Source organism: Gymnoscopelus microlampas, assembly GCF_963454915.1.
Source record: "Gymnoscopelus microlampas genome assembly, chromosome: 9".
Taxonomy (NCBI): domain Eukaryota; kingdom Metazoa; phylum Chordata; class Actinopteri; order Myctophiformes; family Myctophidae; genus Gymnoscopelus; species Gymnoscopelus microlampas.
The window spans coordinates 13,183,626-13,207,694 of record NC_139946.1 but is presented as its reverse complement, the minus strand read 5'-3'; the positions used below and the strand labels follow the sequence as shown (position 1 = coordinate 13,207,694).

Sequence of the window (24,069 nt, the reverse complement as noted above, 5' to 3'; positions counted from 1 at the left end):
AATTAAATATAACGAGCTCCATCCCTATTGGTGACACCCTGTGTATCGGAGGAGGCGTGTAGTCGTATACGCGCACCGCACAACCAACAGTAGGGGTTAGCAGCAACAGGGACTGTGTAGTGCATTGTTCAAAAGGGAACTGGGAGAATGACTCAATTTGGGAGAACAGATTTATTATTTATTTAGGTATGACGGTTGGAAATAAATGAAAACATCTTGTTTTCCAACAACTTTCCTTCAACTCCTCCGATCAACTCCAGCTTGAACTATGTATCTCTCTCTCCACTCCCCCAGACGGCTACACCCCGCTGATGCTGGCGTCTCTGCGTACCGGAGGAGGAGGCTCCGAGTGCGGCCTGCACGGCGACGAGGAGGAGGAGAGCGGCGGCGACGAGCCGGGCCCCAACGCCATCTCGGACCTGATCGGCCAGGGCGCCACGCTGGCGGCCCAGACCGACCGCACGGGAGAGACGGCGCTCCACCTGGCGGCCCGCTACGCCCGCGCCGACGCCGCCAAGAGGCTGCTGGACGCCAGCGCCAACGCCAACGCCCAGGACCACATGGGCAGGACCCCGCTGCACGCGGCCGTGTCCGCCGACGCCCAGGGCGTCTTCCAGGTGAGAGAATGCAATAAGAATTCAAAGTTGAACAACTAAGGGGGTGACGACATCGTGAACTTTTTCACAGCAGTCATATTGGCATGAAAATGTAGGGCAAACACTGGTGTTGCCTTCATGGATTAAAGTTCTCAGTCGCCAAGACTGATTTTAGTCATTTAGATTCCATGGAAGCCAGCATGTCTTCTATGAAAGCATGTTGCGCAGCAAAAATAGCCGATCTACAAGCTCTCAATGCGTCTGCGACGCATTGAGAGCTTGTAGAAAGGCTATTTTCAGTTATTTTAAGATTCGAGCATTTGAAGTGGTCAAACTAGCAATATGTTCAGAAGCATCTTCCATAATATCTTAATCGTCTCGGATATTTCATATAAAAGCAAAGGTTAAAAGCCTGAATCTGTGATTTCTTCACATGGTTGGCAGTATGTAACAGCATGAACAATATTACTAAAGCATCCTAATTTTACATATTGTATTCATTGTTTAGGAATCGGCGCTAGTGTGTGTGGGGGATCCTTTCACACGGTTTCACAAATCGCACATTAGGACATTTTCAGTCGTAAGATTTAAACTAGCTTTAATCCATGTACCTTACCAATAATTACTACTTGTGGTTGCGTCTCATTCATGACAAACAGAGTCAAGGTGTTGCGTTTGTTTCATGTTGGCTCACTGGAAAGACTCACTAAAGGGAACAGAACCTTAATTAGTATCATATCATTGGCAACACGTGTTTACCCTACTATTTCATGTCAGTATGGTTGGCTGCCGTGAAATAGGTCTATTAATTCACACCAGGTCTTTGTCTATGTTCTTTACTGTATACAGACAGTATAGTTCCTAATCTTTCCTCTCGCTGTTCCTTCTTTCAGATCCTGATACGTAACCGGGCGACAGAGCTGGACGCCCGCATGAACGACGGCACCACGCCTCTGATCCTGGCGGCCAGGCTGGCAGTGGAGGGTATAGTGGAGGAGCTGGTTCACTGCCACGCCGACATCAACGCTGTGGATGATCATGGTCAGGGAGCTATTATTTACATCATTCTCATTTTGTCCTCTTCCTCCATCTTCCTTTATCTCCCTTGTTGGTAACTGTTCTCACTGGATGTTGGATGCATTGTTTAAAGAGGTGGTGCCATGGTTTTGCACTTTTTCTGTCTTTCATGTGTCTATGAGGTTGATAGAACTTCATTAAGCCCCCTGGTGGTGTTTTTATGGTGTTTTATGTCTTCTCTGACTATTTTGAGTTTCTTCCTGGAGGCTGAAACCTTGAGGGTCAAACGTACCAATAGAAAAACAGCGCTTTAATGACGCAGTAGCAATATACCCTCCCCCTCATTATCATAACACAACAGGTGTGGGCATGAGGAGGAGGAGGGACTAGGACAGGAGGCGGAGGGACTGGTTCATGTGGGAGGTGCTAAGGTGAGAACCAGGTATACTTAATGAACTGGAGGCGTGTCCACATAAAAACATAATTTTAACACTTTCTGTACACTTTTTTGAAAAAAATCTTCCTCCTAGTATAACCATAATACCTGATGATCATGTTTTGGGGGGGGGGGGGGGATCACTGAAAATCACGGCACCCCGTCTTTAAGTGTCTACGTGTCTTACATGGTCTACAGTGGGAGCAGTGGCCACTCTAGAAACTCTAATGATGGTGTTATGAGGCTTAGTAGAGACTAATGTGTGGCTCCTTTCTGGACTTGCCTTCCAGGCCTATAGACATATAAATAAATAGATGCTGCATTGGCCCCTGGGGCTGTATTTCAATGCCGCCACCAAATTAGCTGGGTCAGCTTGCCTTAAACTGCACTGGAAGAAATATGCCTGAGTCATATATATATATATAAGTACCTGAGACTGTCGGGCCGAAACCTCTTATCTCCATATTTTAACTTTTTGTGTTTTTTCGTAAATGAATGCCCTACTTGATCTATACTACAGCGTCACACAAAAGCATCAAAAGTAGAAGATGTACAAGCTCGTAGATCTGCTACTTTTGCTATTTATATGTCAGTATGACAGTAAGGTGATTTGGTAGGAAAACCCACATTTTTCATTTAATCAAAGTATGCTGTATCATAACATGCTGCGTCGCTTCAGTGAACAACAGTGGTATATATCTGTCCAGGCCAGCATTCCATAAAATGTTTGTCTTATTCATTATTATCTTATTATTTAGCAACCACAATGAAGGCAAACTTGGAGCAGCAAAATTGTAGACTGTGGATCAGTGTTGCCAGATTCCGCGAGAGAAACAAGCAACCAGGTCTAGGAAAACCAGCCCAAAAGAAGCGACTATGGGCCACATGAGCACTTTAACGTATACATCAGCTATTTGAAAATAGCAGATCTACAAGCTCACAACGCGTCGCAAAAATCTTGCGGGGAAATTATAATAAGCAGATCTGGCAACCCTGCTGTGGATTGCAACTAGAGAATTTGTCGCTGATAAAATTTGCTGCCAATCTAGCTAACATGGATGGATTTCTCCCCCCGCCCCCCCCCACCTCCCCCTCTCCTTCCTTTGTCCATTCTTCAATTTCCACCTGTCAGGCAAGTCAGCTCTACACTGGGCAGCAGCGGTCAATAATGTGGAGGCTACTCTGGTGCTGCTGAAAAACGGAGCCAATCGTGACATGCAAGACAACAAGGTGTGTGGTTGTTGTTGTAATGATGTTTTTTTTTTAAAAATAATATCTTGGACACATAATAAATGTCTTCTTCTGTCGCCATTTTATCTGCAAGTCAAACTTGCAGATTGTTAACGTAACTAACCAACTACTAGCCCGACCCCATGGAGAAGTAGTTCATCAGCATTTCTCTATGTAATTTACGCAAGGGTGGGCAACTTTGATGGTGTAGAGGGCCACTGTATTTCCACACTCACTCCAGAGGGCCACATTGCATATACTGTCGGGCAAAAACCTCTTATCTTCGTATTTTAACTTTTTTCGTAAATTAATCCTGTACTTTGCCATTCTATGTCACACAAAAGTAGCAAAAATAGCCGATCTACAAGCTTGTAGATCGGCTATTTTTGAATTGGAATCCAGATTTTTCTTTTGCTATTTTTGAATTGGAATTCTGAAAAGTTACATTTTTTTTAAATTTCAAATGCATTTAGTTATACTTATGTTAACTTTATGAACTTGAATAGAAATACATTGGACATAAAAAAGACAATAGAATTGTAATACTAGTCATTAAGCTGCTAATATGTTTGGAATTGTAACAGCTGAAACCAATAATATATCAGTATTCCCATATTAACCTGCGAGCCGCATTAAGTGAAGGTGGGGGCTGCATGTGGCCCCCCGGGCCGCCAGTTGCCCATGTATGAACTAACGTGTCCATCTTTGCATCATGTGCTCCCTCCAGGAGGAGACGCCGTTGTTTTTGGCCGCCAGAGAGGGCAGTTTCGAGGCAGCTCAAGTTCTCCTGGACCATTACTCCAACCGAGACATCACCGACCACCTGGACCGGTTGCCCCGCGACACGGCCCAGGAGCGCATGCACCACGACATCGTTCGCCTGCTGGACCAGTACAACCTGGTCCACAGCCCCCACAACGGCCCCAACCACATGGGCGGACCCGGAGGACACTCCTCCATGGTCTGCGGAGCCAACGGAGCGGGCTTCATCGGCATGCGCGCGGGGCCGCAGGGCAAGAAGAGCCGGAGGAGCGGACCCAAGGTGGGAGGAGGCGTCGGCGGAGGTCCTAAGGAGCTGAAGGACATGAAGGCAAAGAGGAGGAAGAAGCCCGCCGGCGGAGAAGGTCCGGCTGTGGCCGCGGGGGCGGGAGGAGGAGGAGGGAGCGCAGGAGGCACTGGAGGGGGAGCCGTCGCTAACGGTACGAAGGCAGCGGGGGGGCTGTCGGAGAGCTCCGTCACCATGTCGCCCGTCGACTCCCTGGAATCGCCACACTCGTACACGGGCGACACCGTGGGCGGCGTCTCTAACGCGGCCAAATCCCCTCCCCTCCTCGCCAGCCCCACCTCCAGACCTCTGCTGCCCCCCGTCAGCCACATGCTGGGTCAGCAGCAGGGCTGGGTGGGCATGAACAAGCACGGATACGGCAGCCACATGTTTAGCCTCATGTCACACCAGATGGGGGGATCCCACGGCATGAGCCAGCACCACGGCCAGGGCCCCATGCTCACCCCCATGAATGTCACCATGAGCCGGGAGCAGCTGCCCCCCATCGTCACCTTCCAGATGATGCCCACGGGCCCGGGCGGGGGGCAGACCATGATGAAGCAGCCCCAGCAGCAAGGCCAGGTCCAGGTACAACAACAGTCCCAGGCACAGAGCCAGAGCCAGAGTCACTCCCAGCAGGGGCCGCCGGGTCACCTCCACTGCACCCAGGGCATGATGTACCAGCTCCCGGAGCAGATGCAGGGCATGGGGGGGCACGGGCTCCCTCACTCTCTCCAGCAGCAGCACCCCCACCCCCACGCCCTCGGCCACGGCGGTCACGGGATAGCGGACGGCCAGTCTCGGCAGCAGCAGCTGCCCCCCTATCAGCCCATGCAGAGCCCCGTGGATAAGTACCCGACTCCCCCCTCCCAGCACAGCTACGCCACGGCCGGTTCGGAGGGCACCACCCCGGGGCACCCGGCCCATCCGCCCAGCGAGCACCCGTACCTCACCCCGTCGCCCGAGTCGCCCGACCCCTGGTCCTCCTCCTCCCCCCACTCCAACTCGGACTGGTCTGACGTTACCACCAGCCCCACGCCTCTGGGGAACAACGCCCACCACGCACTGCCCTCATCGCGCCGCACACACATTCCAGAGCAGGTGCAGCTGCAGCCTCAGTCGCAGCAGACGCAGCAGGCCTCCCAGCAGGCTCAGCGTCCAAACATGCAGCAGGTGTTTGCGTAGGCCCCCCCCCCTCCCCCCAGGACAACACACAAGGACAGACTGTTGTTCTTTGTAGTTAAAATAGTTAAAACTACAACACTTATCTTGTCTATTTCTTCTCTGTCTTATTGTCAATAATGTTACCTCTTCCTTGATATGGTAATCAATCACCTCCCCCCTTACATGTTTTCCTTCTCTTCTTTGCACTTATAAATAGTGTGTGTATAGTCTCTGAATCGTCGTAGGGTATTGACAGCTATACGGTAAATCAAAAGGTCTGAATACCAAAAAAAAACGTGTGGTTAGTCGGCGTTCACCAAGTCCACATGAAAGCATTTTTTCCTCTTATACTGTCCCTCTGATCATGAGCAGGAGTCCTCTGTTCTGCATCAGGACTTGGCCGTTTGGGGTCATCTTCTTCGGCACCCAGGACTGTTTTATGGAGGGATCACCAGGAAAAAGCTTATCAGACATTTAGTCTGCGTCTTGTGAGGAGGACAAGACTGTTGCTTCGGACGTTATTATTACGACAGGAACAGAACTTGGATTTCTGTCTCTGCTCAGTGGTACGGGGCTGAGCCTTATTTGTGGATGTCATTTTCTCTGAAGGACAATGTAATTGTGTAATGTGCTATATGCTCTCCCCCCCCAGTATCCCAGTATCGTTTAAATGTAATAGGCCTGCCAATACTAACGTCTTCCCTGTTGGAATTACCGTAACTCTACTTTTTTTTATACGATGGGTAAGGTTCTGCTAATGTTATATCCTCTCCAAAAACTGCCTTGTTGTTGCCTTCATGTTTATACTCATACTCTTGTTTTTTTTTTACATGGCTAAAGGTGGGGCAGCGTATTAATATCCACTGTATGGTTAGAACTACAAACACACAATGCATTCTCTTTCACTATGTGGTTCTCAGCGTGTGGTGTAAATGGTTCTTTTTACACATTTATGTATTTCTAATCAGCATCAGTTATAATAGATACGGTACATACCGTTTACTCTCTCTCTGTCTGACCATGTCTAGAGAGTGGGTCGTGCGTCTGCATGTGTACACACATCAATTAAGAATCCACAGCGTGTGCTCGTTATGTACTCGCGTGTTCATGTATTAAAAAGAAGCAGTTACTGATACTGGAGTCAATACATAAAGAGGAGTTAGAGATCATTGGAAAACTATAAACCAAGGGTCTGTACGGATGCACTCTTCTCAAGTCTGTCTTTGGGTCTCACAGTAGGGTGCTTAATGTATTACGGTACAGTAAGTGGAAGTCGTTGTTGTCGGGCAGAAACCTCTTATCTCCATATTTCTTTCCGTAAATTAACCGTAAATTAACGCCCTTGATCATGCTACAGTGTCACACAAAAGCATCAAAAGTAGCAGATCCACAAGCTCGAAAACGCGGCGCGAAGCCACGCGTTTCGAGCTTGTAGATCTGCTACTTTTGCTATTTTTGAATTTGAATCCTCAAAAGTAACGGTTCTGGAAATATGAGGTTTCCACCCGACAAAGATTAAGTGAGATATCCAACGAGAGGCTTGAGAAACTTTATGCAAAAGCACGCGTTAGTATTGTATTAGTATTGTTATTGCATCGTGGCACACAGAAATCGTGTACATACAGTAGAATGACAGGAAGTTCTTTACCAAGGTAGGTTTGGCTGTGATGCCTGTATCCTCTAAAATGGCTGTTAGTTACTCTTCTGTTTTTACACCGCCTCTCTGCTGTTTAAAATGGTCCTGAATTCGTACTTGTTTTGTTTGCTTTGAAATGGCCGTTTTTCTCTCCCAAATTCATGTAATCACTTTTGCTTAACTACAATCAGTTTTATCTGTGCACCTTTTGTAATTGTCGTGTGATTCATAAACCAAGTCTGGAGATATGTGTATGCCGGTATTCGTACTGTTGTAATGAGAGTTCCTTTTATCTTTGTCACGTTTCATGATGCTGAGCATAGCCTCGTGTGACTGCTCTGTAACCACTGACAATCATCCATTGTTTCATTTTTGTTTTGATAAAAAAAAAGGAACAATAGTGTCTCCCAGACCAAATTTACCCAACAGCCAAAAAATGCAAATAATTTCCAAATTTCTGCAGGTTGGTATCTGAAGAACCAATTGGAAAGCCTTATTTTGGATTACTGTTACAATGTAGACGTGTTATCAAGGAGTTGAGCACACACAAACGTGTCTTTTCTAAATGATAATATTCTGGTTACATTACGTCTGCAAGTGCCTGTGCAAATATACCAAATTCCTTATTTTACTTCTGTATTCCCTTTCTGGCACTTAAGAGCCTTAACCTAAAATAAATGTTTGATATACAGTTACATGCAGTTGTAAAAGAAAAAGAAAAAAGAAAAAAAAAAGTTCATTGGGTCATCAAACTGTTTTGTTTTGTTTTCCTTTTTTTAAGAGCCTTTAGAGCATGTAATTTCCACTTTAGTGCATATGCAAGGCGATGTTTAATGTGCTGTATATAAACAATTTTTGTATGTTTATTGTACTTTCTCTCTCTGTTAACCATAAATATCCTATATTATACATGTTATATGAAGTAGTTGGCCTCGTGTTTGTATAAGGTAGCAGATAACGTTTAATAATACAGAACAAAAGCTGTCTGATAGAAATAAACCAAATGATCAAGTGCTTCCTGAAATAAATTCAGATCTTCTCAGATCGATTGAGGTCCTTTGTCTCTCTTTCTTTACATTCCTTTTCCCCCCCCTAGGAGAGTAAACATTACTGTATGTAAAATACTCAACAAGTACTCTGTGGCTCTACAAACTGATTTAGGCCACCATATTCTATGCCAACATGCCTTATCTATTGTCAATTCATTTCATATCAACCAAAGAATGTTCTAAATTAATTAAACTTCAATGTACCTGCGTAGAATCATTTAGAACGGTAGCGGGAAGAGTGGGCACTAAGGAAGAGAGTGGGCACCTCGTACAATTGGCTATTTGGTCCAAAATGTGATTTGATGATTAGAACATTATTGAACATTTGACAATTAAGGTCTAATATTTCTTCAATTGCAACAATTGTAGCACTTCCATATACATAATCATTTTGGGGCATAAACAAGAAGTTGAAGGTTAAATTTAAGTCTGACAATGATGTACCGTGCATGTTCAAATCATGTATACTTTACATTATTAAGACCATTTTTCAAACATTTTATTTTCTAACCTTTTGTACAAAATAGCACGTCTCACATCGAGGTGCCCACACTTTTTGTTACCTTTAGAACAGTGGTTCTCAGAGTGGATTCTATGGACTCTCTGGGTTCCTTTAGGGCAGGGGTTTTCAACCAGTGGTCCTTGAGGGGATTCCAGGGGGTCCCCAGCCAAATTAATAGTTAGCAACCAAACTGACCCTTATATGTCTGTAACTGAGAGTGTACCAAAATGGTGTACCATTTCAGAGTTCAATTTCAGAGTTAAATGAACACTGATGATGGTGATACAGTGTAGATTGGGACCCCAAGAAATCTAAATGGTTGAGTCCCTGGCATATCTTTTCAAATGGGGGTCCCTGGGCTAACATTTGTCAATTTTGGGGGTCCTTGATGCGAAAAAGGTTGAAAACCACTGCTTTAGGGGGTTCAAAATGACCCTTACTAGTCTGTAACTCTGACAGTGTACAAATGGAACCAAATGGACCCTAACGGGTCCATTTGGTTCCATTTTGTACACTGTCAGAGTTAAGGGGAGACCTTGAAACTCATCTGTGGACATAAATACGCCACATTACTGAAACAGTGCATGTGCAGTACCGCGCCAAACCAGCAGGTGTCGTCGTAGTAGTAGGGTCACTGAGGAAAGGAAACAAACAAGAGAGAAAGAAAACTGTACACGGAAGTCGTTCCCCGGATTCGTCTTCTCGCCTCGCCTCCAACAACCAACCATCACCAGCCTCACTCTGCTCTCTCTCTGCTAGTATTACTATTATTCTCCTACCTCCTATTCGCCTGGAACAGAGACATAACTAGTAATGGCGGCTCAACCGAGCGAAATGACGCAAGGAGAGACATATTCCATGTCCATAGATAGCTTCTAGTTAGTTAGTTGCTAAAAAACGTTGCTAAAGCTTCCCGCTGCGGGTCAATGGACGCGAGGAGGACTTAGAGAAGAAGAAGTGCTGCTGTTTTGACAGCTGTAGCACCTGGTTCAATGATTAACCCTTAATAACCTCACCGATAGCCCCGCTATAAGAGGATATTATACACTGAATATCATAACTCACACTGGGATCTATTCATATCTGATGCAAAGTCAACTTCCTCCACGTCTCTGAAGTTGGTTGTTTTGAAAGCACCCAAGCCCCCCCAAAAAGAAGGTAAGATCTGACTGCATTCTGTTTGATTGATTGATGTACTTTATTTAGTAAGACATGAGAACAGTACATGACAGTACATAACAGTACATGGAAGTACAAATTCACAATACAAGGTCTACTAAACTGGAAAACTCATTAAGCACTAAGCTTGTTTAAGATGAGATCCCCATGCACACAAATCATGATGACATATAAGAGACAGACAGATATACACACTACTATACAGAGCGTCATACAATCAGTTTACAGGTTACTGGTATGAAGAGTGAAAAATATGTACAAGGGAAGAAAGAGAGAGGGGGGGTAAGGGGGTAGGTTAGGACTTGGGACAGGGGCCATTTTTTAATTGCAGCCTCCTGAAGGTGTGTCTTTAGGGCAGTTTTGAAAGTGAGTAGGGTTTTACACTCCTTTACTCCTTTTGGTAGGGCATTCCACATTTTTGATGAATAGCATGAGAACGAGTTCATTCCCTTTGTTGAGCCAAATCTGGGTTGAACATGATTTGCGGAGCTGCCTCTGGTGTTACAGTATGATCATGGACTTCATTAACATTTTGGAAGTATTTTGACAAATACAGGGGGATCCCAATGTTGTGGGGTATCTTGAAGACCAGGCCCAAGTTTACAGCAGGGGTCTTCAACAGGGGGTCCTCAGCGTTACTACAGGGGGTCCGCCAAATCTTTGTGTGATATGATTTTTTTTTTTTACCTTATCCACTTGAACCCTAGCTAGCATCCTTTTTCCAAGGAGATCTTTAGCAAAAAAATAGCCGATCTACAAGCTCACAACGCCTCGCAGCGCCTTGTAGATCTGCTATTTTTTTGGCAAAGAGGTGTTTGGTGTAGAGGGAAAAAGAGCAGCCCAAGTAAACAAAACAAATGAATCTGAAACACAATTTTATACAATATAGAAGGGGTCCCTGCTTCATCTCTCTCTCAGCTAGGGGGTCCTTGGCCTGAAAACGTTGAAGACCCCTGGTTTACAGTCTTCTCTCTTTTGGTTGACTTTCTCTTTAAATGATCGAATTGGCTGTCATGTTATTGTGAGATTCATTCTGCCACTGTAATAAATATGTATAGATTCATATCTGAGCGTGTGTGCAGCTCCAGCATGAATGGCATAAACAGTGAAAAGCCACACAAATGGAACCATAGGGGTCCATTTGGTTCAAACTGTACACTCTCTGAGTTATAAATGGATAAATTAACAGTTTAATGCTACACTCACTATGAATTGAGTACAAAGGACCCCAATGGAAACAAGACAAGACAAGGCTGACCTTGTATTGAACTGTACTTGCATGTGCTTTTTTCCTCAAACTTCTAATAAAGTATTCAATCAATCAATCAATCACTTAACCACTTGAACCCTAGCGCCCCCTATAGTGGGGGTAACTCACCGCACTGATGGTATACGCTGTGAGCGTGTAGATCGGCTATTTCTGGCGTAGAAGGAAACAAGAACAGGCCAAGTACAGAGCCAATGCAAGCCTGTTAAACCAAGTGGTTCAGGTGATTTAAAATGTCTTTAACATCATAATAATAATAATTTCATTTTGATCATTTCCCCAGTGCTCCTGTCCCCCGCCATGGCATCGTCCAGGCTGAAGTACCTGTCTCTGGGCGTGCTGGTCTTCCAGACCACCACCCTGGTGCTGACCATGCGCTACTCGCGCACGCTGCAGGCCGAGGGGCCGCGCTACCTGGCCTCCTCGGCCGTGGTGGTGGCGGAGGTCATGAAGATCGTGGCCTGTGTGCTGCTGGTCTTCAAGGAACACAGTGAGTGACCAACGATGGACTTCACACAGCAGAGGCATCACTGTGGTTCTCAAACGTTTTAGTTCCAAGGAACCCCGTGATATGTATTTGGCCGCGGACCCGCCCATCTGAAAGTGTTTAGTGCCAGGGACCCCCAGAAGAGAAGATTTATGTAAATATTTTTCAAAAGTTTTCAAAAATAGCGGATGTACAAGCTCGCACTGTGACACGAAGTGACGCACTGTGAGCTTGTAGTACATTAACTACTTTTGCTGGGGACCCCCTGGAACCCCTCCAAAGACCCCTAGGGGTCTCCGGACCCCACTTTGAGAACCAATGGTGTAAAGATCATTTCAGGAGCAACACTCTACCATAACTCAGCTAAGATAAGCCACCAGCTTGATACAGATGTACTCTGTAACGGTCATGTCCTACTGTGGGGATTCAAACCCAGGTCTCGCCAGATTTCTACCTCTCCGCAAGCAACTTATAGATGCTATGCTTGACGCATATAAGTTACACCCTCCATTGGCAGACCCATTCATGAAACAGAGAAGTCCTGATCGTATTAACTCATTGAGTGCCAGAATTTTTTATTTTATTTAAACGTTTGGCAATTCTGGCACTCAATTTTACTACCTATGAGTATGTAAAAGAACAGAAACGAATAAACAAAAAATATTTAAAAATGATGTTGTCCCAGTGCCAGAGTTTTTTTCACAGAAAACAAAAAGTGCTTAGGAAGCGAGATACAGCCTTTTTCAGTTCTAAGTTAAACAAGGAGTGGATGGAGCTGCACACCTTCAGATGATGATATCTTGGGTTCTGAACATGTTTTTCAAAAAAAAATAATTTTTGTTTACTTATGCTAATTTTTCAAAAACACGTGAAACACGTTAATGGCACGTTGAGCCATAGCGCTAAAAACACGTGAAACACGTTAATGGCACTCAGTGAGTTAACCTACGATAAACTCACCCATATTGCACCTGAAGGGACAGTTGGGGGTTCTCCTCTTTGTCTCTGTGAAGCAGTGGCGTAGCTTACATAGGGTTGATGGCTTATGAGAACCCATACGCGGGATTTCACAGCAAGGGGCCCCCCCTGCTGGCGAGGATTTTTATTATTTTTTTGTTCCTCTTAGCACCAAACAGCGTGGAGAAAGTGAAAGAAGCCAGAACTATCGCCGAAAAGCGCTGAAATTTAGAAGCAGCAGCTGCTGAAGGAGCGCTAAAACAGTGAACGCCCCCCCCCACCCCCCACCCCCCTTGACAAACCGGTCCCGGGGGGCCCTTTTGATCTGAAAACCCATGCGGAAAAAGGTCTGTCTATGCCACTGCTGTCAAGTCTTTGTCTCCAAAAAATCCAACATTGACATGTCATGAGCAACTTTTTCTGTTGCCGAGCAAGTGAGTACTCACTCAACGTCCTGTGTAACACCTGTTTCCAAATTGCAGGACGTTGAGTGATTTACAACGAGTGCTTTACAACATGTCAGTGGTGGATTTTTTAGACAAAGAGGATAATAACCCAAGATGTCTGTACAGGTGCAATATTGGTGAGTTTGTCGCCGTTTAATAGAATCAGACAGGACCTGTGTGTGTGTGTGTGTGTGTGTGTGTGTGTGTGTGTGTGTGTGTGTGTGTGTGTGTGTGTGTGTGTGTGTGTGTGTGTGTGTGTGTGTGTGTGTGTGTGTGTGTGTGTGTGTGTAGCAGGGCGTTCCTGAAAAATAACTTGTTCTCAGCGAACCTCCCCTGGGTAAATAAAGATAGGGGGAAAAAGAAAGAAAAGAATGTAGGGTGTTGCAACTTAGCCTCTAACTTGCTTGCAGCCTTTTTCTACCACTCTGGCAAGACCCAATCCCTTGCGCTCATGAGCTTCGGGTAGTTCTACTTTTTGACCAGTAGGTGACTAGGTGTCCTACCCGACACCAGGGTCCACATGTCTCAGTGGAAGAGTATAGGAAGACCAGACCACCTGTCTCAAACCACTGCAGACGTGCTAGTTACGTTGCATTAACACTAAAGTCTAAAGCGGCCCGAAAGTCTAAATTTAAATTTAGGCTATCATACATTGGTTAAAATAATGTTTTATTCATTAAAATAAGTTGCAGTCATAAAGACAGTAGCTCTAATCTCTGGTCCTATTTACTGACTGGACTAGAGCAATGGTTCTCAAACTGGGCTTCAGTTAAATGATTGATTGTTGGAGTTAAATTAGCACTGAGGATTTTCATTTACAGTGTAGATTGAGGTACCAGAGATGTAAAAAAAATATATATATATATCCGTGGTCTAATGCATATCAAACTAGGGGTCCTTAAAAAAAAAAAAAGAGAGAAACACTGCTATAGATATTAAGGCTAATACTTATTTTCATTCTAGCTGTAGTATTAGAACTATATCGTCTCTGTCGGGTGGAAACCTCATTATGTCCAAAACGGTTACTTTTCAGGATTCAAATTCAAAAACAGCAAAAGTAGCAGATCTACAAGCTTGCGCTGCATTTCGAGCTTGCAGATCTGCTACTTTTGATGCTGTTGTGTGACGCTGTAGTATATGATAAAGTAGGGCGCTAATTTACGGAAAAAAAACACCAAGTTAAAATATGGAGATACGAGGTTTTTGCCTGACAGAGAGGATATATGTAGTTTGGGGGGGGGGGGGGGTCCCCAAGGACCACTGATATACAAGTTGTCTTAACTTCCCCCCTCCTGTGTTTATTACCCAGGTTACAGCCTGCGCGCTCTGAACAGTGTCCTTCGTCAGGAAATAGCCCACAAACCCATAGAGACTCTGAAGCTGGCGATCCCCTCCGGGATATACACTCTGCAGAACAACCTGCTCTACGTGGCTCTGTCCAATCTGGATGCTGCCACCTACCAGGTACTAGAGAACAGGACGGGCTGCAGCACTGGGGCTGGACTGCAAGAGAGAGAGTGTGAGAGAGAGAGAGAGAGAGAGAGAGAGATTGCGTGAGTCTGCAAGACAGCAGGACTGTGTGAGAAGAATGTTTTAAAATGAACTCATTCAATCCGGGAACGCATCTACAAATGTCTTCTAAATCAGTGCTTCTCAAACCTTTTCATGCCAGGGACCCCCAAATTGATATATATGTGGCCGCGGACCCTCATCTGAAAATATGTTGTGCCAGGGACTCCCAGAAGCAAAAGATTTGTGTTAAAATGTTCGCTTTAAAAGAAATATATTCAAAGATTTGCGCGAATCTTAAAGATTTTTCAAAAATAGCAGATCTACAAGCTCATAGCGCGGCACTCGGTGCCGCGCTATGAGCTTGTATATCTGCTATTTTTGAATAGCCAAAGTATAAAAGGTTACAATTATTGTGATATTGCTATATTGCTATATTCACACATTTTGCTGGGGAGTGGGGACCCCCTGGAACCCCCTCAAGGACCCATGGGGTCCCCGGACCCCACTTTGAGAACCAATGTTCTAAATCCAAAAAACAGTTTTTTGAAAAAAAAAAACTACAGTATGTTACTATATCAGTAATCTCTCAAGAACAGATTCTGCTCTGCGTTTGAATCTGTCGGTAGCCATGTTGACAACCCGTGCGCATTGGTTACTGGTGGGCGTGCTATCAGATCAGGAAGCAGGCCGCGCTTTACCCAATCAAATGTAGTGGGCGGGATTTACGTGTGTGCCGTTCCTTCCCCACTGGAAACAAACCGAAACTCATTTAACAATAGCGTCCTCGAAGCCGACAAGACCACGGAAAGTTAGTAACATTTTAAATTGCTCTTTCATCATAGAAACAAGTGGGCTTATAACCAAAACGATCCATGTTCTTTGGGAGAATTGGTGTTAAGTGTTCCTTGGAGAAATATTGTTAGTGGGAATGAAAACATAGTCGCACCACCGGAAGTGAAAGGCTGAACGCAGACCAAAAACCCCGGCACGGGTGCTTCGTCGATCTCCTCCCAGAGCCAAGTGAATAAGTAAAAAACAGCAGAGGGCGCTGTTTTTCCTTATTATTTGGCGATGGGTTCCCAGATTGCTATATCAGTGGTTCTCAAACCTTTTCATGTCAAGGAACCCCAAAATGTATATGTATTTGGCCGCGGACCCCCATCTCAAAATATGTTGTTCCAGGCACCTCCAGAAGCAAAGATTTGAGTTAAAATGTTCGCTTCAAAAATATATATATATTCAAAGATTTACACACATTTTCACGATTTTTTCCAAAATAGCAGATCTGCTATTTTTGGATAGCCAAAGAAATCTTACAATGACACAGATGCGTTCCCGGTCTTAAGGGGTTAAGGCCAGTTCATGGTGCTCCTTCCAACGTCGGAAACAATGTCCGCTTCAGACAAAGCTTTCCAAACTAGTTTGGCGAGTCAGGACATGAATTCTGAGAAAAAAACTCTGAGACCTTGCCATCAGAAGTTCGGAACGATTACGTCAAGCTCAGACGTTGGAAGAAGCGTTTATTGACCTTTTTTTACACAGGTGTTGTTGGTTTATTGTTTATTACGGATCCCCCATTAGCCCTCACCACCGCAGTGAAGGCTGCTCTTCCTGGGGTCCAAATATGCTTTTTCTCAGAATTCATGTCCTGACTCGCCAAACTAGTTTGGAAAGCTTTGTCTGAAGCGGACATTGTTTCCGACGTTGGAAGGAGCAGCATGTACTGGCCTTAAAATCAAGTCCAACTGTTGAGCCAGTCAACAAAATGTGCTGCTCTTCTTATCATTGAAATGTTGCTTCTCATAGTGTTCCCTTCCAGGGACGTTAAGGACGTTGGGTGGGGGACAGTCCTGCAGTGTTCACCGGTGTCTCTTCTTCCACCCTGTCTCCATTAGGTAACATACCAGCTGAAGATACTGACCACAGCGCTGTTCTCAGTGTCCATGCTGGGCCGCAAGCTGGGAGTCTACCAGTGGCTTTCCCTGCTTATCCTTATGGCTGGAGTAGCTCTTGTACAGGTATCATTCACTCAGTGTCTCTTGTTTCTCTTTTTTTTTTCATGTCAAGGACCCCCAAATTGATATATGTTTGGCCACGGACCCCCATCTGAAAAGGTTTTGCCAGGGACCCCCAGGAGAGAAGATTTATGATTAAAAATGTTATCAAAATTATTTAAAAAAATATATTTATGAAAAAAAATTGCAGATGTACAAGGTTGCAGCGCGGCACAAAGTGGCATGCTGTGAGCTTGTAGATAGATGGAGACCTCCTGGAACCTCCACAAGGACACTTGGGGGTCCCCGGACCTCACTTTGAGAACCACTGTCTTACACAGTAGACATTGCACTGGTGTGGGTACTGTTATTCTTGTAAGTTTGAGCCTCACTAGCCTGTATTTGGCATTAATTGGCCATGTTGCTCCTTCATCATACGCAGCAAAATGGCCACCATGTGAATATGGTCACAATGAAATAATAGCTGCCAAGTAACTCTGTTCTCTCACCCACTTATTAATTAAATTAATGCCATCCAAATTAGTTTTCTAGAGGAATAACTAATTGTTCTATTTCTCTAACTTCTGCTCAAAGAAACAATGCAAAATATGCTGTATTGGCATTTTTCAAACTTCCTAAAAACCCTCTTAAAGTTATTTAAGATGTTCACCCCGTATCCTTTTTCTGCTGCATTATTCCATCCATAGTCTAGTGTAATGCAACATGTAAACAACAAGATGCTTTGGAACATTTTTGTGGCTTGGCAACGTTTGCATTTACCCCTCTGCTGAATGTCAGCTCTCTGGATCCTAAGGGAGGATCCAGTTGCTTGTCAGAGGAATATGTAGACCATAAGCACTAAATGAGTTTTTAGTTCCATAGCTTAGTAAAATAACAGCATGTAGTGTACTTCAGGACACACTTTTTAAATGCCATTTTTTCTGCATGGGTTGGCAAAGTTAAAAACGTTTGCTGACCAACGCGCTCGCCGCTTCAAACGAGCCGTCATCGGGGTAAACAGGTTATGACAGTAAACACGTCGTGACAATATATATAGATAGACCAATCAACAAAAACAAAAACACACCTGCTCAGCATGCTTTAGTATTCACAACAGTTGTGCTTTGTGACCCTTGTGCTTTAGGGACACTGTGGTCAGATGAGACAATCTTTCTCTGCTTCTAGAGCAAGAGGCATAATGTATCATTGAATATGATACCCTTTATATACCCTAACCCTTTAAACAGACATATGGATATATTTCCTTTTTATGCTGAGCCTATATTCTCATACTGTCATTAAGTGTGATAGGTGGATGCTGCTGTTTTAACCCATTTAGACATGTTACACCTTTTACCTTTCAAGCCAGGAAAACAATAACTAAATTGAAGTTTTTCAGACAACTTAGGTTAGGATTTAGGAGGCGTTTTTTTAGAATCTAAATGAAAGGCATGCCGACCAGGAGATGCTCATCATCGACACTATTCTATATCGTCTCTGTCGGGTGGAAACGTCCAAAACTGTTACTTTTCAAGATTCAAATAAAAAATAGCCGATCGACAAGCTCAAAACACGTCGCCTTGCACCGCGTTTTGAGCTTGTAGATCTGCTATTTTTGATGCTTTTGTGTGACGCTGTAGTATGATTAAGTAGTAGGGCGTTCATTTACGGAAAAAGACGCACAAAGTTAAAGTATGAACAATACCGTAAGAGGTTTCTGCCCGACAGCAACGATATCCTCTGCACCTGTGTGTGTTTCTCTTGTATATCCAGTGGCCCTCCGAGTCTAGCGGAGCCAGCGAAACGGACGCCGTGTCTACGGGCTCCCAGTTTGCCGGAGTGACCGCAGTCCTGGTGGCCTGCTGTTCCAGCGGCTTTGCCGGCGTCTACTTTGAGAAGATCCTCAAGGAGAGCAAGCAGAGTGTCTGGGTCCGCAACATCCAGCTAGGTCTGTCTGATCTATACCTTCACAGCACTGATACTCAACCTTTTGTGATTTGAAGGACCCCCAGTTTGATATGCATTAGGCCAGTGGATCTCAGCCTTTTCAGGCCTCGACCCCCCCCCCCCCCTCCCAAAATAATCATATTTGAAGAACGGGGGACCCCTCACCCTGATAAGCACTTGGAATGTAGGAGTTGAGGCATTCCATTTGGTTTGACTCGGTTCCACAGATAGATATTGTGAAAATAGCCGATTGGCGTTGTTAGCTTGTATCTGCTATTTTCAAAATGTTTGCCTCTTTCTTAATATTATTTGACAATTTGGCCAGTGAATGACCAGTTTTTATAGTATAATTAGGCCACAGACTCCTATTTGATCCTTGGCGTTAAAGGGGCATGGAATCCCAGGTTGATTTTGTAGTTTTGTTCCTAACTCTCAATTATTTAACTGGGGACCCCCCCCCCCAGAAAGGACACTTGGTGGTCCCCAAACCCCAGTTTGAGAACCAGTGACCTACAATATCGAGTGTTAACCCATTAAGACCTCGAACGCATCTGTGTCACTTTAGATTTCTTTGGCTATTCAAAAATAGCAGATATACAAGTTATGAGCTTGTAGATCTGCTATTTTAGAAAAATCTTGAACTTTTTTTTTGTGTGTTTGTGTTTAGAAAACATTTTTAAGAATCGCCTCAGGTCTTAATGGGATAAGTCAGTTAAAACATGTTCTCTTTTTAAGCAACGCATAACACTTGATGCTTAGAGAAAAAAAAAATCACTGAAGAATAGATAAAGTGATGAAAGATATATATCGTCTCTGTCAAGTGGAAACCTCATATGTCCAAAAATGTTAACTTTTCAGGATTCAAATTCAAAAGTAGCAGATCTACAAGCTTGCACCGTGTTTCCAGCGTGCGGATCTGCTACTTCTGATGCTTTCGTGTGAACGCTGTAGTATGATCAAAGTAGGGCGTTAATTTACAAAAATCCACAAAAAGGTAAAACATGGAGAGATAAGAGGTTTCTGCCCGACGACAGCAACGATGGATTACAAAATACGGCAACAAGCCTTTGACGACAGGATCACGGACGCCTTCCTCCAACAAAGTAATAACGTGAGACGGGGCTGTTTTTTGTTGTTGTTATAGAACAGATTAGGCTGAGTAAGCCCCTGCAGCCACAGACACACATTTGCTGCAAGGCATTGCTGTGCATTCGTTGTCCCTTTTCTCCTGCCAAGCGAGGCTTTTTTACCTTTAGCTGCGTTTCTGCTGTGATGAATGTTCCTGTCTGGTTTATTTTTACCTCGGAACATGTGAGGCATGTGTTAATTCTCCCTGCGCTTCATTTCCTGGTGTGAACTAGAAGCTTTGCTTGCCGGTGCCTTTCTTTCTTTACTGGGCAGATGGAGAGATGTTGTCTTAGTTGTATTTAACCCATTGAGACCTGAAGCCGATTCTACATGTCTCCTAAATCCCAACAGTATTCTGAAAAGTTTCTATATCAGTGGTGCTCAAACTTTTTCATGTCAAGGATCCCCAAACTTATATGTATTTGGCCGCGGACCCCCATCAAAATATGTTGTTCCAGGGACCCCCAGAAGCAAAGATTTGAGTTAAAAATGTTCGCTTTAAAAATATATATATTCAAAGATTTGCACACATTTTCACGATTTTTCAAAAATAGCAGATCTACAAGCTCATAGCGCGGCACTCGGTGCCGCGCTATGAGCTTGTAGATCTGCTATTTTTGAATAGCCTAAAGTGTAAAATAATGCTTTTTTAGCTCAAATCTAAAAATGAGACAGTTCCAGGTCTCAATGGGTTAAAAATAGATAGAAATGTGAAATTGAGTTGAAATCTGGACACATGATAATGTTATGCAGTGAATGCATTGTTACTGCTCATGTAGCATCTGCTAGCAGTTTAATCTAAGTCAGATTGTTTGATCAACCTTTAGAGTGACAAACTTTGGTCAGATCTGACCAGATACCTTTTTGATTAATTCACAAAAATGCATGTACCCGGTACATGAACATATATATGTACATAATCAGTCAAAAGGAACCAACACAAAACAATTATTGTGAGCTTATTTCCACTGTGGTCATTGGAGTAAAGATGTGTGTGTAACATGCGTACTTTATTTGGAAGCTGCTACAGGACTAGAAGCTAACAATAGAGCTAATTGACTTAACCCCTTAAGGCCTGAGGTTCCGATTTTTACAAATGTCTGTCTAAATCCTAACAGTTTTTTGAAAATGCTATGTCAGTGGTTTTCAAACTTTTTAATGTCAAGGACCCCCAAAATTATATGTATTTGGCCGCGTACCCCCATCTCAAAATATTTAGTTCCAGGGACCCCCAGAAGCAAAGATTTGAGTTACAAATGTTCGCTTTAAAAATACATATATTCAAAGATTTGCACACATTTTCTCGATTTTTCTACAATAGCAGATCTACTAGCAGTGCCGCGCTATGAGCTTGTAGATCTGCTATTTTTGAATAGCCAAAGTGTAAAATAATGCTTTTTAGCTCGAATCAAAAAGTGACACAGATGCGTTCCAGGTCTTAATGACTTAAGGCCTGCTGGTAACTCTTTCCACATAACTTCTGCTGCAGAATATAAAAACTAATCCTTTCCCGTACAGCTTTTGAATCAGCTCGTTACAAAGTCTGTGGAGCTCCCTTTAGTGGAATAACTGTGTACATCACTACCCCTAATAAAAAAAAAAGTAATTGACTAGACATTTGGGTACCGCCTTGTTTACAATCCTGCGGACGATAAACATTTTAATATGTGGTACTCTGTCCTCCACTCTGAGCCACTTTGAGACGAATGATATGAGCCATGGTGAACGATGTGTTCTGGGAGTTTATTTTGCGAGGCCTGTAGCCTCTTTGAAAGGATCGTAGGGATGCTAGTGTACAAGGTATACAGGCCTAATCAAAATGACATTGAACAAGTGAAGTGCCCCTGTCAACATTTCAAGAGCACTTCTAATATAAATGTGGATATTCTAGCTAGATAGCCTACTCTCATCATTCTCTATAATTATTTTTATCCCTCGATTTTGTAACCCTTTTTCACCCGGTGCCAATTATCTAAGTGATCCTGGGCGCTACACTCCCCCCGCCAGCCTAGGGAGCCCAGAGCCGAGCTCATGCCTCCTTCAATGCATGAGAGCCAGTCTACTCTCATCTTATACTCTGTGTGTGTGTGTGTGTGTGTGTGTGTGTGTGTGTGTGTGTACAGGGATGTTTGGTCTGGTATTCGGCCTCATTGGCATGCTGGCATATGATGGGGAGAGGGTGAGCGAGTCGGGGATGTTCCAGGGATATAACACCGTCACCTGGACTGTCGTTGCGCTACAGGTACCCGTATCTCTACTCTACTTTTAAGGTTTACCGTCTGCTCCGCTTGTGCAATGCAGTGGTTTTCAAACTTTTTCATGCCAAAGCAAGGACCCCCAAATTGATATTTGTCCGTGGACCCCCATCTGAAAATGTTTTGCGCCTGGGACAAAAAAAGGTTGAAAAATGATTCAACATTTTAAAAAAAATGCAGATGTACAAGCTCGCAACACGTTGTGAGCTTGTATATCTGCTATTTTTGAATAACCAACGTATAAAATATAGATATAGGGGTTAAAATGTATTAATGCTTTTTGCTGGGGACCCCCTGGAACCCCCTCAAGTACCCCACTTTTAGAACCACTGGTGTAATGAACTAAACGTTTAGGTTACCCGCGGTGTGACCCAGGTTCTCTGAGAACCTCACTCGGTATCCCATTATGAGAAGCGCCGCGCTCTGCTTTGATTGGTCCCTTTAAAACGCACATCTCGTAGCGAGATACCGAATGAGGTTCAAAAAAGGACCGTCTGTCTAGCTGTTCAACATTCAGGCGTTCTAGGCTGTTTCTTAACCCATTAAGACCTTAGGTTCCGATTCTACAAAATGTCTTCTAAATTATGTTGCTATGTCAGTGGTTCTCAAACCTTTTCATGTCAAGGACCCCAAAATTATATGCATTTGGCCGCGGACCCCCACCTCAAAATATTTTGTTCCAGGGACCCCCAGAAGCAAAGATTTGAGTTACGTATGTTCGCTCTAAAAATATATATATTTCAAGATTTGCAATTTTTTTTTTTACAAAAATAGCAGATGTACAAGCTCATAGCGCGGCACTCGGTGCCGCACTATGAGCTTGTAGATCTGCTATTTTTGAATAGCCAAAGTGCAAAATAATGATTTTCAGCTCAAATAAAAAGATGACACAGATGCGTTCCATGTCTTAATGGCTTAACCGGGTCGGTTTCCATACAGGGCCCAGTAGAGTACAGGTCACGCCTCTGTCCATCTGTGTTGAAGTTGTTTGTTGTTTTTCTAGGCTCTGGGCGGTCTGGTCATTGCAGCGGTCATCAAGTACGCTGACAACATCCTCAAGGGCTTCGCTACGTCGCTCTCTATCATCCTCTCAACCCTCATATCCTACTTCTGGCTCCAGGACTTTGAACCTACTGGGTAGGGGCTCTCTCTCTCCCCCCCCCCCCCTCTCTCTCTCTCTCATATACACACACACACACAAAATCACACGCACATTAAAGGAGAATTTTGGACTAAGATTTCAATCTCGTCTAGTCTTTTTTTTTCTGTTTTTTTTTTGTTCTGTCACTGAACGTCAGATCTCAAAAAAAAAAAAAAAAAAAGCTATTAAAATACGCGATCTAACACAAGGCCTATCCGCGCACGTTTTAAGCTGTGGCGGACCCGGGATGGAGTTATGAAAATTTTCTACTGTACCATTCATCCTAAGATATATATCATCAACATCATAGAAAAGGTAAGAAACCCTTAGTCCAAAATTCTCCTTTAACACGGAAAAAGTTGTATTTTCCACTTATACGCTATTTATGCCCTTTAAAGGGATATTTCATTTTCAAATAAAATAAACATTAAAAAAAGAAATGAAAAAAGTAGTGGAAAGTCACGACCCCCTCACACATTAAAATAAAGTGAGGGGCCGTGATTTTTCCATTACTTTTTTAATTTATTTTTTATATATATTTTTTTGTGTTTATTTTATACTGTATGAAAGTGAAATGTCCCTCTAACCCATTAAGACCTGGAACGCATCTGTGTCACTTTAGATTTCTTTGGCTATTCAAAAGTAGCAAATCTACAAGCTCATAGCCGTGCTATGAGCTTGTAGATCTGCTATTTTTGAAAAATCTTGCAAAACATTTTTTTTTATTTTTTTCAAAAAACTGTTATGATTTAGAAAACATTGTTAAGAATCGCCTCAGGTCTTAACATAATACTCTGACGCATTCTCTCTCGCTCGTCTCTCTCTTTCTCTTTTTTTGTTGCCCTGAGTTGTACCCTGGTTGACTCCATGTTGTCTTGCTGTCCGTTTGCAGCGTGTTCTTCATGGGGGCCCTTCTGGTCATCGGAGCTACCTTCCTGTACGGGTTTGAAGGCAAGCCCTCCCCCAACCCCAGCAGGGCGTAGGACAAACACACACACACACACACACACGCACACCAGTACTAGAAGAGCAGCCGGCGGTCCGGGGCGACAAGACACTAAAGAAGAACTGCGAGGGCTGG

The 24,069-nt window shown here is 43.8% G+C and overlaps 2 protein-coding genes across 2 annotated transcripts in view; both read left to right on the top strand.

Moving 5' to 3' along the window:
* The window catches only part of notch2 (notch receptor 2), an 85,019-nt gene extending 76,842 nt beyond the window's left edge, over positions 1–8,177 (top strand). Inside the window, exons 32-36 of the mRNA XM_084067460.1 lie at positions 295–617; positions 1,490–1,637; positions 3,182–3,279; positions 4,007–6,728; positions 6,917–8,177. Coding sequence (XP_083923586.1) covers positions 295–617; positions 1,490–1,637; positions 3,182–3,279; positions 4,007–5,509 — 2,072 coding nt within the window. The 3' untranslated portion in view covers positions 5,510–6,728; positions 6,917–8,177. The remainder of the gene's footprint in view (positions 1–294; positions 618–1,489; positions 1,638–3,181; positions 3,280–4,006; positions 6,729–6,916) is intronic.
* Positions 8,178–9,400: 1,223 nt separating this feature from the next.
* Positions 9,401–24,069, top strand: slc35a3a (solute carrier family 35 member A3a). Its single transcript, XM_084067470.1, has 8 exons — positions 9,401–9,833; positions 11,405–11,611; positions 14,321–14,475; positions 16,419–16,541; positions 18,291–18,465; positions 21,716–21,834; positions 22,851–22,984; positions 23,881–24,069. Exons 2-8 carry the CDS (start codon positions 11,422–11,424, stop codon positions 23,969–23,971), a joined length of 987 nt encoding a protein of 328 aa, XP_083923596.1. The 5' UTR covers positions 9,401–9,833; positions 11,405–11,421; the 3' UTR covers positions 23,972–24,069.